The 17,048-nt window shown below is 50.3% G+C and overlaps 1 protein-coding gene across 1 annotated transcript in view; it reads right to left on the bottom strand.

Annotated features, from left to right (window-relative positions):
* Window positions 1-12,879: 12,879 nt before the first annotated feature.
* Window positions 12,880-17,048, bottom strand: part of MFNG (MFNG O-fucosylpeptide 3-beta-N-acetylglucosaminyltransferase) — a 10,512-nt gene continuing 6,343 nt past the window's right edge. The window contains exons 4-8 of the mRNA XM_009574160.1: window positions 16,827-16,980; window positions 16,273-16,358; window positions 14,739-14,904; window positions 14,125-14,210; window positions 12,880-13,270 (exon numbers count right to left, since the gene is read on the bottom strand). Coding sequence (XP_009572455.1) covers window positions 13,204-13,270; window positions 14,125-14,210; window positions 14,739-14,904; window positions 16,273-16,358; window positions 16,827-16,980 — 559 coding nt within the window. The 3' untranslated portion in view covers window positions 12,880-13,203. The remainder of the gene's footprint in view (window positions 13,271-14,124; window positions 14,211-14,738; window positions 14,905-16,272; window positions 16,359-16,826; window positions 16,981-17,048) is intronic.

Here is a 17,048-nt window from a genome sequence, read left to right as displayed (position 1 = left end):
TCTGTGAGGCATCGCGCTGCTCCTTTTTGCTGTGAGCGCAGCACTAGCAATCCCTCCTGCACCGGCGTGCGGCTCTCCTTGAGCTGTTCACAAATAGCTTCCAGGTATTAAGGAGACAGGAGAGGGCTCGCCGCAGCGATCCTCGGCTTCCTGTGAGGTTTGCCAGCAAGTCTCCTGAAAGGTTTTGCTTCACTGTGGCCTGCACAAACCTCTTCTCTAGAAGAGTCTATTGCCAGGCACCTCTCACAAGGATGTCTCAACCCATCAGGGCTTCACCAGGCCTCTCTCCACTGCCGTGACTGCCCTATGCCATGAGCAGCAGTGCTGAAATGGCTGCTGTCCTCTCTGCAAAGGACAATCTTCTTATCTGGCAAGGGACCCACCTCGACCATCTTGATCTTCAAGTCGGTCCTGGTGACACTCATGCAGGCTATCTGCAAGGTGGGGATGGCTGGGATATGCCCAGAGCTGGTCTATCTAAGCAACAGGGACACCACCAGGATAGGCAGCTGAGGAAGGATGGACAGTGTCAGCATTAGGCACCAGGGACCGATGGGAAAGCAGCTATTGAGCCTGAGGCTTGGCAGTCCTTCCAAGGAGTGAAAGGCAGTGCCTTCCCTCAGCTGCCCTGTGCCAGAGCCACACTGCACCCATCACCTCAGAGGGAAAAACATGGGGCTGTATGCACTTCATCCACCATCCACGTCTGAGTGGTGGGACTGCTGTGAGCTGATGGAGGCAGACATGGGTAGCAGGGAGATTCCTGCGACATCGCTCCCTTGAAGCCTTCTCACCCATTTTCTCCTTGCCCTTCCCGCAGTGAAGAAAGCAGGGCTGCAGGCTGCTGCCCTTGATCCCTGTTGCCTCCTACACCCAGGGCAAAGTCGAGAAGGGCTGTAGGACTTCGGGGGTGGCCCTGTTCCCCATCTGAGGGCTAGGTCCAGTGGGTGAGTGGTGGTACCGGAGTGCCCTCTGCTGGCCCCATTTCTGGACTATTTGGACTGTCCAAGCCTTGCACACGTCCAGTACCCCTGGAAAGTTGGGTCTCGGCTTGTCCCCGCCAGGCCCTGACACCCCCGCCATGGTGGGCATTGCTCCAGCAGCAATGCGAGCCAGCTCACAAGCAGCATGGAGTCCTGTCAGTGCTGGGTCATAGCCCCAGAGGACCCACCGTGATGGGAAGCCGGGACAGAAACAATTGTAAGTCAGCGTTCGGCTCTGCGTATGTGGGTGGGTGGGTGTGAGGTGCAGGCATCACTCTCACGCTTACCAAGTGTTGTTACGGAGATGTGGTAGGGACTCCCAAGAGCTTTTTGGATACGTTCCCCATTCCATGGGAGGAAAAGTCCATCCCCTGCTCCTTTGCTCCAAGAGGCAAGAAAATCACGGGTGTGGTGAAAGGGGCCAAGGAGGAGCACAGACTCTCCCTTGAGTCTTGATGCCATTCAGATGGCTGACCCTGTGATGGGAGAGGGTGGTCTGGCCACTTTGAATGAGTGATGCTTAGGGTCATGGTTTAGTCGTGGACTTGGCAGTGTTAGGTTAATGGTTGGACTCGATGATCCTCAAGGTCCTTTCCCACCTAAATGATTCTATGATTTTATGATTCCACAGAGCTGGGGCAAAACATCCTGGCCACTCACCTGCTCTGGGTGGCTGGGAGCCTCCATCACACTGGGATGTGCATGCCTTCAATCTTCATCCTGAATTTTCCTCCAGAGCTCCCTGTGTTTTGACTATCCCAATCTGCTGTGGTGAAACCAGCAGGGAAGGCTGGGATCATTCTGCCTGGATCTAGGACAGCTGGGTTCAGACCTACGGGTGGATTCCCAGGTTGTGCTACGAAATCTCCCAAGACTGTGCCCACAGAGTGGGGGTCTGAAATCCCTGTGGATCTATGCTGATTTACACCAGCAGAAAACCTGACACACTATCTCTGGGCTCCAAAACTACAGAGGTGACCTTCTATTGCTATCAGCAGAGGAGAGAAGGAGAGAGAGAGATTACAATCCAAGGAGTTCAGGTCCCTCTGTGGAGCTGGTCACTTTGTGCTTTGGTATCTAAGTCATTCAAGCAGGGGTAACACTGACCTGACAGATAAGATGTGAGCTAATTAGCAGTGCTCTCGTCAGGTTCCTTCCAAGCTCAAGTGCTGCAGAAATGCTGGATACCAGGTCTGGTTACTCTTCAGGGCACTTTTTAGTTGGAAAGAGGTAATGGAAACTGGATTATCCAGGGAGATGGCTTGGGTTTGAGACTGGGGTGCTGTGTTGAGGTATTTGGGGGCCTATAAGGGAGAGGTGCAGTGAGGTGCTGGACGTGTCAGTACGAGGGGGGCAGATGGAGCAGAGAAGAGTCCCACATGAGTCCTGGAGGAGAGTCCCTGAGGAGAAACTTCCTCCCACATGTCATGGCTAGGCAGCTGAGCCCTGCGAGCACTTCCATCAGGAACTGCCCTTTGTAAATATTACAAAACAAACACAACAGAAAAAAAAACATATGCAGGGGAAGGAGTTTGTTTTTAAAGGAGCAAACAAAGGTGTCCTGCAGCCTCAGCGAGTGGAACAGCGCTGTGTCCTGCACTGGAAGAAGACACTGAAATTGCTTAGACGTGCAGTCCATCAAAAGGCTTCAGCATGGGACTAACACATAGTGTAGCCACCCTCACTGGGACTCCTTGAGGTCTTTAAATACCATGCATGGCAGCTCTCTGCCAGGGGGGGAGCTATGAGTGGATATCATTCTTCCCTGGCCTTAGAGTAACGTAAAAAGTAAACTGATAGCATCCAAGATGGAGCAAAAACTTTCCTTTACTTTCCCTCAGCTTTTCATTAAACACTGCTGAAACCACTGCCCTCTCTCCCCCTCTGACAGTCATCTAAATGTCGAGCCACAGACAATGCGGAGCCAGCCTCTGCTCCTATTAACCCAAAGTGCTGGAAGAATCGCAGGCCAGAAAAACTTTGTCTGGTAAAAATGTAAATGTCACTTTACAGAGGACAGCTCCAGCTTGACAGAAAATCCATTGCCTCTTCCAAACAGTTTGTGAGCTCTTCTGGATGCCATGCTGTGGCTTGTTGAGCAAGCAAGGTGGAACACAACTGCTGTTTTTCCAGACCCATCTACTCAATCCCCAGCTGCTGCAGTCCATTTACCTGTGCATGGGCCTGTCACTGCCACAAAGGCTCCCGTTTTAAAAGGCACCAAAAAAAAGTGAAAGGCAGCCAAGACCTCCTTCCTTTCTCCTCACTACTCAATTCCAGATGCCTAAGGTGTTGGCATGGATCCCATTCTCCATGGTCCCCTGGCTAAATCCCAGCCAAAATGGTGTCAGGCTGGCAGTTCCCTGGGCTCCTGTAAATGAAAATGATTTTCTGCAACTGAAATTGAGATCCCATTATCCCAAAGTGGATCACTTCCAAGTAGCACTGAAGCCCTCAGCCTGTTTTCTTGCCTGCTAGGTACCAGCTCCTACCAAAAAAGTCAATGCAAATTACTGGTGTCCCACAGCAGTGCTGGAGACCTACTTCAGGGACATCTCAGGGTTTGCAAAGCTCCTGGGGGGAAGCCAGGGATGATTCCTGTGCCACCCAGGCTGGACTCCGAGGAGAAAAGTGGAGAGAGAGAAATCCGCACTGGATTCCTGGAACGAGCCCTGACTACAACTCTCTGTAAGCTTCTTCTTTCCCTCCAGATCTCTATGGCCTTCTGCCCCATTCCTAGGCTGGTTGTTCTGTGTGGGCACAGACCATGAGGGAAACAAAGACCAGAGTTCTTCTGAGACATGGTAAATGTTTTTTATCACAGCCCTACCCAATCCACCCAGCCATCAGCCAGTGACTCCAACTCTCTCCGAGACTGCCTGTAGCTTTAATCCCTTCTCTGTGATTGCTTTCTGCCCCCGCCACTCTGGGAGTTCCTCCTCAGATCAGCTGGAAGGCAAGGGGCAGTGTGTGAAGCAGTTAAGTCCCCTGCAGAGAATGCCAAGCTCCATCAGCTGCATCAGGGTCCCAAAAGAAAAGCACCTACTAGATATTTTGCACCTGATCTCAACATGCAGAACTCCAAGGCAGAGAGGGCTCTCTGATAAACTAACAGCACTCTGGAAATGACCACAGAGAAACAACCAGGAGAGGGAGTGAAAAAAAGAGGTACAGAAAGGAAAGCAGTAAAATACACACATTTGAGGGCAGAGGAGACACGAAGAGTAATGTGGAGATGCAGAGCAGCAGAAAGTGAGCAGATGAAATTATATTCTTTTTTTTGGGAAAGAAAAGGGGAGGGAGGTATATAGAGGGAAGGGCACAGATGCAAGGAAAGAGAACACAGGGCAGGGAAGAGAAGAGGGAAGTCAGACAGGGAGAAAGGGAGGGATCTGGAGGGTTTGCCTGATGTCAAATCTGATAGAAAAGAGGATTTATCTGCAAAAAATAACCCAGATCTAAGCCACAGCTTCAGAGCAGCTGCATACAGAGCCACAGCACTGTGTATTTGTTGTTAAGCAAGAGGAAAAAAGGGCTGGTGCAAGTTGCAAGCCAAAGCAAGGTCTTGCCGTACCAGGAGGCTGCCCACCAGCCTGGACCAAGAGGAAAGGAAGGAAAGGGAAGGAAAGACAAAGCAGAGGAAGGCAAGACGAAGCAAGGGAGGGGAAGGCAAGGCAAGGTAGAGGATGACAAAGAAAGGCAGGGGAAGGCAAAGAAAGGCAAGGCAGGGCCAGGCAAGGCAAGGCAAGGCAGGGGCGCGGCGGGTCCGTCCCTGTCCACGGTGCTGACCAGAGCCGGCCGCCTCCCAGCCCCACAGCCCCTCTCCTCCTCCTGCCCCCTTCCCCCCACCCCATTCCGGGGACTTCAAACAGTTACAAGAGCAGTGTGCTTCCTGGAGTGAGCTAAGCAAAGGAAAAAGAAACAGTCAACTAGATGTAAAAGATCTTTTTCCCCTTCGTCTCTCCTGCCAATAATTTCAGCAGCGGGGCTGGACTCCCTAAAGGTGGATGACTGGTAGTGAAGTATGTGCCCATGGCTGGGGAGCTGAATGAACATGACGCATCTCCAGAGCTGCATTTCTGACCTGTTTGGATAAGTCATTGTAAGGATCAGCTACCCTCTTAGCCTCTCTGTGCGGGACAGACCTCACTCCTCCTCGGGCTAGGCTCTCAGTACTCCTAGCCTGTGTTGCCCTGGATGTGTCTGGGTGCTCTCTGTCCCCATTGCTGCTGGATCTCAGGCTTTCAGCATCCACACTGGAAGAGCAGAGATTGAGATGGGAGGATGGACTCGACTGTCCCACCTGCACTTGATCCGTCCAGATTGTATGACCAGGAATTGCAGTCACACAAGTGCTGTGTGTGTTGGGCCACATTTGCCACCAGGGCCCTTTTGATGAGGCGATTTCTCTCCATGGCCTTGAGGCTTACAAAAGGCTTAGTCTGAAAAGTGGTCTTAAAACCATGGTCCACCCACAGGGTGGACAGGTGCTCTGTCTCCACAGTAGCTCAAGCCCCTACCATGGACTGCCAGGTCATTTTGCAAGATGAAAGGGCTGAAAAGGAGCTGGCCTCCTCTGTCCTCGACTCTAGTATGTGTCTCTGCCTCTTTCCAAACACGTCCTGGCCTCACCAGGCCATTTTTGTTCCAGACAATTGCAAATCATCTGCCCCACAGAGGAGAAAGCAGTGCCCAAGAGCCTGACAGAGTTGCTCCATGGGCAGCTGCAAATCCGTGCTAGCACAGAGTTGCACAACAAACCCATCTTTCAAAGATCAACCTGGTACCAGTGCTTTGTTACCAGCAACCTGGTTTTCCAATCTGATGCCAACAGTTGGTTGGAAAAACATCTCACAGAAGGGGTGTAAGGTGGCTGGCCCTGCTGCAGGACTAGATAATCCCCCGATAGCTCAATAACACCATGTTCTTAACTCTCTGTGATTCTAATATGTGACCAAGTCAGAGGGCAAACTCCAGTCACACAGACCCTTGTGTTACCAGACTAGTAACAACACAAACATTTCTTTCCAACGCTGAAATCTTGCTCATACTTGACATGTAGCAGGAACCCGTAGTGATTCCTGCCGCAACCATATAACAGCAAGCACGACTTCATAATCACCGTTCTCCAGGTCACCATGGAAGGCAAAATGCCCTTCAGGGATGCAGATGTGGGGCAGCAGCTGGGTGCCAACTCTCCTGCCAACAGAGCAAACCAGGGAGCCTTTAATCAACTGGGCCCACATTTCATGGGGATGTGCTGCCTGCCAGCACAGCAGCCTCATCTTTTGGGATGACTGAAGCAAGGAAAATGCACAAGGAAGAGTCAGAAGAGAACAGCACAGTCCCAGGCCAGCCAGGATGAACTACCTGCCTTGTGGCATTTCACCCCAGTCCTGCTCTCCTTGGCTGTGCTGTGCCTGGCAGCTGGCTGGCTGAGTAGCCGTCCCTCTCCTGTGGGCTAGTGCCACGTGTCTAAGTTGGAACATTATTCTCCAGTTCTAGAAAATTGGATTAAGGGTCAGAGAATACCGACTGTTATTTACCTTTGATTAAAACCAGCCCTCCTCCCTCCCGGGCTGGAGAGGCCAATGTTGCTGTTATTTATTCTGCTGCCAAACCTGGAGTTCAATCCCTGCCCTGCGGCACTCAATAAAAGTCAATGCGGGGGGGCAGGGGCGGGAGGGTATGGCAGGCAAGGAGGCAGGGCTGTGTGGGTGGAAGGGTAGTGATTATCCAGGCCACCAAGTCCAGTTTGTTTCTTTTGCAGTCAGGCTCTCGCTCAGCAAGGACAGGGATGCTGGAAGTGCCTGCCCCTGTGGCTCACAATGCTGACAGGGATCCAGCCAGGGTGATCCCAAGCAAGCCCTGCTTGCCCCTATGCCTGTCTTCTCCCCTCACCACATCCCTGCTTTCACACAGCTCCCCTTTTTCTTTACCTCCTTCTCTGTCTCTCTCCCCTCAGCCTCCACCTTCACCCTCCTCTCCCCCGCCGTGACCTCCCTGCCTCCCCTTTCTGCCTTTTCCTCTCTTCCACTCCCCCTCCTTCCACCCTCACCCCCCACCTCAGTTTCTCATTCCCCTCATTCTCCTCCTTCCCTCTCCCCCACCCTCCAAGCCACTATTCCAGGACAATAGAGCAGATGGCAGGCTGTTTGTTTTATATGTCCCTTTGGAAAATCAGCTCAGCTGTTGATTCTGCTACTTTTTCTAAAAACAGACACTAGCTTCAACACTAGCTGAATGCTGGGGGGGAAAGAGAGGGGGATATGGAGGGGCCCAGCTCTCCCTACCAGCTGCACCAAGACCTTCTCTGTCTGCACCCCACACCATCTCTTTGGGAAACAGGCCTGTCCAAGAACCCGGAGAGGAGCGTTCTCCCCTGCACACTAGAAGAAACACCATCACAAGAGGAAAGAGCTTGGCCAGCTTCTGCAGTCAGCCTCGCTCCAGCCAAAGCTGACTGATAGTAACGTGGGGAAGGTGGGGCAGTGAGCAAGGGGCAGAGTCTTTTCAGCACATCCATCCAGCTCATCTGCTGCTTCTCTGAGTGTTCATGAAAGCCAAGTTGTATGTGGTCTCCCCAGGCAGAAGACACACAGCACAGAGTAGAGGTTGATGCTCTTTCCAAGCCCCACATCTCCTCCTATGCTACTGGGGTAGCCATGAGTGAGAAGCCACAGTTCAGCATTGAGTGTGTGGGTAGGGGAAGACAGTCCTTGCCTTTTTCTTTCCAGCTTTCCCCTCTTTTTGTTGAATCCCTAAGCCCTAAGGTACCAGTCCTCAGGCCAGCATTCATCAGTTGCCAACACAGCCATGAAGAGGATGTAGATTTTGTTCTGGTTGTTTCTCTTATCCAAACCACTTTCTTCGTCCCTCACCTCTCCCTTCCCATGTGCTTCTATCAGCCATCCTTCAGATCTGTTGCTTCATGGTATTTCTGGGTGGAGAGGGATCTTTGTTCCTGAACTCTTCCCCTCACTGTCCCAAAGACCATCTTGTTTCCCCTCCTTACACGTGACAATACTGTCCCATTGATCCTGTAAGCCCTCCCCTCCTTCCCCACCCTGTCTCTGCTTATAAGTGTTTCAGGGTAGGCACCATTTTTCTCTCTGTCCAGCACCAAGCACAAGCTGGCCTTGGCTCACAACCGGGGCTGCTGGATTCTCTGCCAGCGCAAATGCTGGATATTTCATGGCATATCCTCCACCTGAAACACTGTGGCCAAAGGCACCAGCTGCAGATTCTCTCTGTGCCCCACTTCTAGGGGTGTGATGGGGAAAGCAGGGGTTCAGATTAGCAGCATCTCTCCCCATCCAATTGCCCTGTTTAGTTGCACTTTTTCTTATGGTGCTAAAATCAACACTGTCTTCTTCTCAAGCAGTGGCAGAAGGGTCAGGGCCAGCAAATCCATGTACAAAGCACTCAGTTTAATTTGTTCTCAAAGTTCACTACGAATCAGATGCAGCTCCCAGCAAAACCAAGGGAGGCTTGACTGAGGCACAGTCAGATGTAACATCTGAAGAGGCTCCTTAGCCTTGCAAAATCCTGGAAGGCAATTTAAACATGAGAGATAGGCAAGGAGCCCATTCTCGTGGTCTGTAATTAATCACATACTGTTCAAACAGGGAGAGAGATGAGTTCCCAGCTTTCCTGGAGTCCAAGCTGGATCAAACAGGGAGCGACAAAAATCTCAGGCTGTCAAGGCACAGCCTTAAAGAGGCAATGCCAGCTGAGCAACAACAGCTCAGCCCTGCACTCCTTTAACCTCCCAGGTAATTGGGCAGAAAGTCTAGAGGAAAAATTCCTGCATCAGCTGGTGAAAACAGACACCGTTATTTGAACATTTGTGATGTTGTTCTTCTTCCTGGCCTTGCTTATGCCTATGGTAACACATCCTCTTCAGTGTAGCCGTAAGCCCAGCGGTATTTGGGACAGAAGAAAGTCCCAGTTAGTATGAGATCCCATCTCTGGCACCAGCTGCTAGCAGGTGTCTTGAGGAAGAACATAAGGATGGTCCATGCCTCTGACTCCTCCAGTTACCCTCCTTCATCTTTGCATCCGCCCCAGAAGTGTGCTCAGGTGTGTACAGCCGTGGTGGCCAGTGGTGCAAAAGGGCAAGCCGGCTGTCTTGTAGGGTTTTTCAGGGATTGAAGACAAAAGAAATTAAATAAATGAATGACAAGAGCTGCTGATCCCACCCCTGGACTGTCTGAAGAGCCTGCGTTGTAAGCAAGGGCAGAGGAAGCCTTGAAATTAAGAGGCCAAATCTGCTGTAAGGAATTGAGTATAACTGTCAGACAAAAATACATCAACTTCTCTGAAGTGTTATTAAAAAAAAAAAAGAAGAGGTTTGGGGCCAACCAACCTGATCTCACCTCTTCCAAGGTGAACTCTGACTCACAGGCTGGCATCCTCTCTGGCATTGGTGGGCTACAATTGTCTTGATCACAAAAACATCCAGAGCTGGGGGTGCAGGCAACACTATTGCTGGGCAGCTCCCAAACAGCACTTTCAAAGCACAGCTTAAATTCCCCTGCTCTCCTCCAAGCCCCACTTGGTGGTTTCTTTCCTTCCAATTTCCTTTCTTCTTGTTCCTATTTCTCACCTTTTGGCTTCTGTTTAATAAACTGCTCGTCTTTCGAAGGCTGCATCTTTAGCAAGAGGCCTGGAGAGAGAGCTGAAGGCTGCAATCTGAGTACAAGTCGGGTAAATCCCACAGTGGCTTAGAAATCTCTTTTTCTTCGGCAGCAGAGTTGTTAAGAGTTGGCACCAGAGACAGAAGCATTGTCTAGCACTGCTATTCTTCTCTCTCCCCTTCAAGCCTTTAGCAACAACTGCAGTTTCCCACCTATTTCAACTAACTTGTCTTTTCCCCCTAAAGAAAGGACAGTCATTAGCATTTTTTTTGCACTGTCAAATAGGGGTTTCTTTATAAAAATTCTTCACAGCTAAGGGGAAAGTGAAGAAAGAATATTGTTAACATGAAAGCCTCACTTAATACTTTACATTTCAAATACTGTAACTGCTTTTTTCCCCCTCCTTCTCCTTTTTCTGAATCTTCAGGTATACAGCTTAAACATCATTAATAGTGTTGGTTGCTATGGTGTTGGGCAGGGGAGGTCAAGTACAGACTTGAAACCTTCAACTACACTTAATGTTGTACAACAGCAGGGTCATACCAACACCTTTGACTTTGACCCCGTTTTTCCCTGTAAAATAAAAAGACCATGTCTCCATCCCTTTTCGTTCTTGGGATAGTTTTTTTTTCCTGCAATGAGAAAAGGGAGTGTGAGAGAGAGAATGAGAAAGAGCAATATAAAAAAAGAAAAAGAGAAAAAAAAAATTAATAGACCCAATGGAACCTTTCCAAAAACTTTAACAGTTACATCAGAAAATCGTGAAGGAGAATAAAAAAGGCAGTCCCCTGAAAAGTTTCACGTGAGATTGTTTCTCATTTTCCCAAGCAACTAAACATTTTAATAAACTAGCAAAATGAGACTGTAAAACCACAACATCTGACAGCAAGCCCCAGGGGCAAGAACCATTCCTGAAACTAATTTTAACTCAGGTTTTAATGTTGATCAGATTTCATGTGGTGAATGTCCCCTTAAGCTGTCTCTCTGTTCTTAGAGAAAACCTGGTTTCTTTTGTCGACTACGAGAAGCTATTTTCTTTCCAGCGCATTGTCGTCACAGGCATAGCAGGACTTTTCTGTCATTCGTTTCTCTACAGCCCAAGAGATGCCCTGCCCCAGACATCTTCTCATCTGTTCTCAGTTTCCTTATGAGACAAGACATTTTCCACAGAAGTGGCACTTAACTGCTCCAGCAACGAAGCCCAGTGCTAAACCAGTCCCCATGCTGCCACTCAAGGACTCAACCCATTTAACATCTGATCTTCAGCCATGCAAAAGGCACCAGGCCAGTTCAGACCAGCTGAGGCCAGGATCCAAAGTGGGCTTCCAGTTTCTGTGCCTTGCTTTTCCCCAGGGAAGGTGTTTGCTCTACCAGTTTCTTCTCCTTCTCCAGGCACATGAATCGCATTTTGCTTCAACTGTCACCAGGACATCTACAGATAGGACTGGCTTTTTAACTCAAGGACTCATTTAACAACAGCTGAGAGTTTGAATGGGAAAAAAAGAAGATATCCGGGTAGTGTAGATTTCTCCTCAAGACTCTCACTTCTCACGGAAGCATTTTTCATCTTCTGGTTAAGTTCAAAGCAAATAATTTGCTCTATGGGGCAGGATTTCTTTATGCTGCCCCTGCCTTCCAATCGTTGGGTGTTTCTGTTTTGAGCCGCACGGTTCCTAGGTTCACATAGCTGTGTGAGCCAAGTGTTTTGCACGACTCAAGGCATGGTTGCTGGCATTAGCTAGCTCCTGTCCCTGCTCAGGATGAATTTCCAGTACAAAGGCGTGTTGTGCAAGAGACGAAAGCAGGGCTCTCTGCTGCTTCACAAGCTGGTTAAATGCTGGTAAGAATGACCAGGCTGGAAAACAGCTCTACAGGCTCCTGCTTTCTGCTTCTCCAGAAATTAAAGTGCTCATTTGTTTCTAGATCTCCCTTTGCAGAGGTGGAAGGTCTTTCTGACACCTTTCCTTTAAACCTTGTGCGTGCTGTGCAGGAGATGCTAGTGCTTGGGGGTCGGGGGGGAGGAGGCGATATGGTGGCCAGTTTTCAAAATGGTAAAGGCACAGTGATAGTTGCCCTTGGCTCTTCCAGCCCACCAGCAGCAGGCTTAGTCACATCAGCAGCATCAAAGCTAAGCAGCTCTTCAGAGAAAGGGCATTTGTCCTTTCATCTGGAGATTACAGGAATCTTTCACAAATCCCAGCAGTGTGTTTTGAAAGGCTCTTTAAAGAGAAATACCTGTTTGTGGCATCACCTGCCATTTAAAACAGCCTCTCTGCCTTCCAGCTTTCCCTGCAACGCTCTCCCCCAGCCATTTAACCATGTGTACACGGACCAAATAGTGCCAAGGTTCATTGCCCAGCAAGCAGAATTGCCCAGCTTTCATGCCAGGCTCTGTACTGAGAAAAGGACTCTCCACAAATGTGCCAGAAAGCTGGTAACCTATTTGGGCCTGCTCCTTCCCCCTGTTGCGCTCAGCAGGGACAGCAGGAAGGCAGAAAGCTGCTCTTAGCATCTGGAGGAAAGAAACGCAGAGATAAAAAGCTCTTTGCCTCGCTGTTTCCATTCGTTCATGACTTAATTTTTTTGGTCAGGGCAGAGAGAAGATTATAAAGCTGTAACCTCTAATCCGCTCCTGAGAGCTCCTTCTCCATCTCTTCCTTTCTCCTCTTTTTCAGCCAGTCCTAATCCTTTATGTCTCCTCTCTCACAGGTAGGAGTTGGAGTCTAATCTCAGACGACAGGTTGGTAATTAGAGCAAGAGATTATCCTGACCCCATATCAAGAAGGTAAAAAGAGAGTAATAATGCAGGGCCATATAAGATCAAGCCTTCAATGTTCGATACAGGAACCATCCTCATTTTGGTCTGTCTCCTCCTGGCTCGCCCACCCCACACCCGCTTCTTTGTCCCAGCAGACGGGGGGGTTTCCTGATTCTTTGTACTTCCTGCCCATCTCCCCTCTGCCAGGCAAGGACTATGCTTTTCCAGTACTCATTCACCACAGAAACGGTCACATTTTCCATTTCTATAGACCTTGACTAAGCAGAGACTCAGCCAAGGGGCTGTGGCTGGGAAGAGTGGGCGGTGGGGAAAACACAGGCAGATATGGCGGAAGAGGGCCTGCTCAGAGAGGCTGGAGGCTCAGAGGGGCTGGAGCCACAACATGCTATCAGCCATCCTCAGTTGGGCACTGGTTACCCATATCCAGGGCCTTTCTAGTCCAGCAAGATGAATCCACAGCAAGGAGCAGCAGCAGGTCCCCGTCTCTACCCAGATGCCCAGCAGTCACCACCCAGTCCTTGATCTGCTCAGGAAGGCATGCTGCTCCCATCCCTTGCACGTATCCCAGCACTGATGGGAAGCCCACCCACGTGTCCAGCCCATGTTATCCATCTTTGGCACAGATCTTGTCTCTTGTTCTGTGTCACCGGTATTCAGCAAGGACCAAAAAAGCCATCACATAGCTCCAAGACTACCATAGAAAAGGGAAAGTGGGGAGCACCAAGCTTCTTCAGTGTCCCACCCCCTACATGCACAAGGTGAATGGATGTCACCAGGACCCACTGTAGCTGAGGCTCAGGCATCACCAGCCAGCAGCCTGCAAGCACCAGGAGGTGTCGGGATAGAGATGGCAGTGGAGTGATCGAAACCTGCTGGGGAGAGAGCAAAGGAAGGTCAAGTGACAGTTTTTACACCAGCACACAGCTGGAGAATGGAAGACCTCTCCCTCATGTCCCATCCCACATCAGGCACCCACCCTGCACTACAGAGCTCCAGGACTGGTTGTTCACCTCAAGATGTCTCTTCTCAGCAAAGCTAAGCAGCCAAGCCTCCCTCCAACACCTGAATCCAGCTCTGCCCATGTAGCCCAAGCCCATGGCTCATCCTGATCACAGGCAGGGAGATGGGCACTGCAACAGCCCCCGCTGCATGGTTCTGTTGATGCTCTTCTTTCGCCCAGCTGCTGCCCACCCCTGCTATCTCCAGCCAGGAGCTTCCTACCCATGTTCTGCAAATAACAACTTTAGGTTTGTTCACTCAAAGCAGAGAAGGTAAATCAAAGAACACTTTTGTTTGCGGTCAGCCTGAAGTGAACCTTTTCCTTTTTTCCCTTCAATTTTCTCAGCAAAACAAAAAATGAAAAAGCAAGCAGAATTTCCTCTCCCGAGTTTAAAAGAACATTTCTGTTCCTGTCCCAGAGGTAAAAGGTTATCTTGTTCAGTCTCAAAATGTGAACTAAATGGCAATACTTTTGGCTCAGGAATTGTCCAAATAAAATGTTTTGATACTCCTTTTCTTCCCATTTATCCAAAAAGGTTTGCAAAGTTTGTAAGCGTTCACAAGCAGCTTAATGCTGGTGTGCTCCTCACCCAACAAGTCATTTGAATGCAAGGTTTCTGTCTCTCACTCTAGACCTCCTGCACCCCATTTGGCTGCCTCCCCCTCGCAGCCTATTGTCTGAGGGCTCACGCCACAGCAACACCCAGAGCATTCATGCCCATACCTTGAGGGATCCTCTTGGGGTGAGAAGGGGCCGCTGAGTTCAATAACATTGAGCTTGTTCTCAAAGACACCGTAGCTGAGGGTGACCTGCAAAGAGTGGTGGTGAGAAAGGAGCAGGGAGGGTGAGGTGAGTTCAGGAGCAAGGAATGTGCTTTGGGCAACAGAAGCTGCCATTCTGCTTCCTTCTCTTCTGGCTTGGCCTCTGCCTTCCACCTCTCCTCTCTTCCTTCCCATGGTGGTCCACCATGCTAGTCCTCTGCCTCTCCAAGCCCTCTACAGCCCTTGTTATCTCCCCACGCAAGGCAGGCATGGTGCCATGTCAAAGCCCCTTCCCCAATCAATCATCATTTCTGCTTGTCCTTGTGCCACGTTCCCCCAAGGCTGCTCTCAATCCTCACATCATTCCCCACACGTGTGCTCCCCACCACTGACCCCAGGGACACTGTCACTGGCATGAGCAACAGATGCTACTGGCAACATCTGTTCCTCCCCAAAAGAGCAGATGACTGATTCAATCCACGTCAGTGCCACCAACAGGTTAATGTACCTGCCAGCTCCCCTCCTCCATCTCTCCTTCCTCACACACCTCCCTCTTGCTCCATTTCTTCTCCTCACCTGCTGCGTGAGCCGAGAGGGCGGGATGAGCTGCAGGTTCTCCAGGTGGGAGTGGAAGAGCGCGTTGGGCAGCAGCTGCCCGCCGACTTTGCACTCAATGATGTAACCCACCGTGCAGTCGTCCGGCAGGCGGATGAGCTCTGAAGTGCTCAGGAAGTTCCTGCCACTGGAAGAGAGTCGGGCTGCGTGGGTTAGGACAAGGGTAGGGAGGAATATAGGCATCCACTTGGGTGGGAGATAAATGAAGGACTTTTAACTGAAAACTAGACTAAATCTTGGAACTAGGCAAGAAATTCCTGAGTTCCACCTGCAAAGATTTGGGCTTGTGTTTGCTCTTTGACCACTCCCAGCCATGCTGTCCCACCAATTGTCCGGTGCTGTCGCTGATATGTATCCAGCTCCTCGGTGAGCTGATGCACCGAGCTGGCAGACTTTTCCATCAAGTCACTTTTCCACCTGTTAGGTGAGCTGCACTGAGCCCTGAGGGGTCAGACAAGCCAGCACAAGAGAAACAGTGGGACCACATGTCCAGGACCAGGAGGAAGAAGAAACAGGACAGTCTCTTGCAGCTTGAATAAGTCATCCATGGCTCCACTGGAATATAACACCACACGCTTGGCCATCCTTTGATGATAGGCTAAATCCAATTTTAAGGATCCTGTAACTGGAAGCAGCCACACTGCTGCATGAAGTCCTGTCTACTATAACACCGCTCAGCTAGTTCAAATGTGTTTTAAGTATTTTAACACAGTAGTGTCAGGCTTTAAGCCAGGTTAGGTGTTATCTATCCATGCCACTTTCTTTTTACCCTAGATCACAGATCGTGTCTGGGTCTACCATAAAATACATATCATGGGCTTCAGCTAAACCAGCCACCTGCTGTGGATCAGATCTGTCTTTCTGGGTATACACAGATCTGGTTAAGGCTGGCACAGCCATTGCCTATTGGTGTATGTGCATTTAACCTGTGATATAACCTAGACATCCTGGAAAACATCATCTTGTTGTAGGCTGGGCTAACACAAGACCCCGGGGCCTACCTCTGTTCTCCGTGCAGCAAGCTGAGGACATTACAGTGGCCACTGTGAGAAGCTGAAGAGGGTTTGGGGTAGGGAAATGGGAAATTAACTCAGAAGGGAGGTACAGGAGGTTGGAAAGAGGCAGATAAGGGGAGAGGAGATAGGCAGACAGGGAAAGCACTTAGGAAAAGAGTCAGAGGAAGCTGAAAGCGTTGGGAAGAAGTGTGGAGGAATAACGAAGAGCTGAAAGGAGCTGGGGAGGGAGGAGTATGTCATCCTATGATCATGTTTGCTGTGCCTGCTCTTGCATCTTTTTAATCAGGTGGCAGACCCATCCACTACATCCTTCCTCCAGTCCCATGCTTGCAGATGTGGGGCACATGGTACTCTGCACCCTTGCAAATGTCCTTGCAACTACCACATACACAAATCCAGATCTGACGCTGACAGGAATTAATGTCCATCCATGTTCCTCATCCCCAAAGGCTCACATACCCACCAGCTGCACAGCTCACCTGGCCCAAGGCATCATCTTGCTTGCCAGCTTGCGGCTGATGCAGAATCCAGCTCCTCCCGTGGCAAACCAGAAGCGCACAGATTTCTGGAGAGAAACAGCAGAGGAAATCAATGACAGAGGCTCAGACAATACCATACTTCCTGAGATGGGAATGCTGGAAACCCAGCTTTGATGCCGGGATAAACACAGCCCTGTTGTCACTCCAGACCCCTGACTGCTGCCCAGAAGAATGACTTGCCAGCAGTATAGCATGGATTTTGACCTCCTCGCATTTGGAGTGGACAGGTTCCTGCTGGCAGCAGCAGGTGGGCTGCCCAAGGCAGGCTTCTCTCCTGGCAGACAGGTACCCAAAGGCACAGCAGCAATGTGGGACCCTCCCTAGGTAGATAGGATTGAGTCACAACCTACAACCATGTTCAGACAAGACTGGCGAGTTTTCAGTTGTTGCCTGTTGCTCTTTGGACCTGTCTCTCCTTGGGGTACATTTACGGCCAGTGAGCCAGAGCACTAAAAACCACCCATTGGCCCCATCACCACCACCACAGGCTGTACCGTCTGGTTGTTTGGCAGCGTTTCGGAGGCCCGGATGGGTCGGTTCAGGCTGGGTTTCCCCAGGTAAACATCCCACGTTGCAGAGTAGGAGGACAAGAGCTTCAGGAGGGCCTGAGGGTTCAGGTAGTTGTCATCATCCAAATGGCAAAACCAGCTAGGGGGAGACGGGAACAAAGACACAAGAGGTCTGCGGTAAGGAGGGTGCCTCCTGCTCTCAGGGGT

This window comes from Fulmarus glacialis, unplaced genomic scaffold (assembly GCF_000690835.1).
Source record: "Fulmarus glacialis isolate BGI_N327 unplaced genomic scaffold, ASM69083v1 scaffold4293, whole genome shotgun sequence".
Classification (NCBI taxonomy): domain Eukaryota; kingdom Metazoa; phylum Chordata; class Aves; order Procellariiformes; family Procellariidae; genus Fulmarus; species Fulmarus glacialis.
The sequence above is the reverse complement of the archived record's forward strand: the minus strand, read 5'-3'. Positions and strand labels throughout refer to the sequence as shown.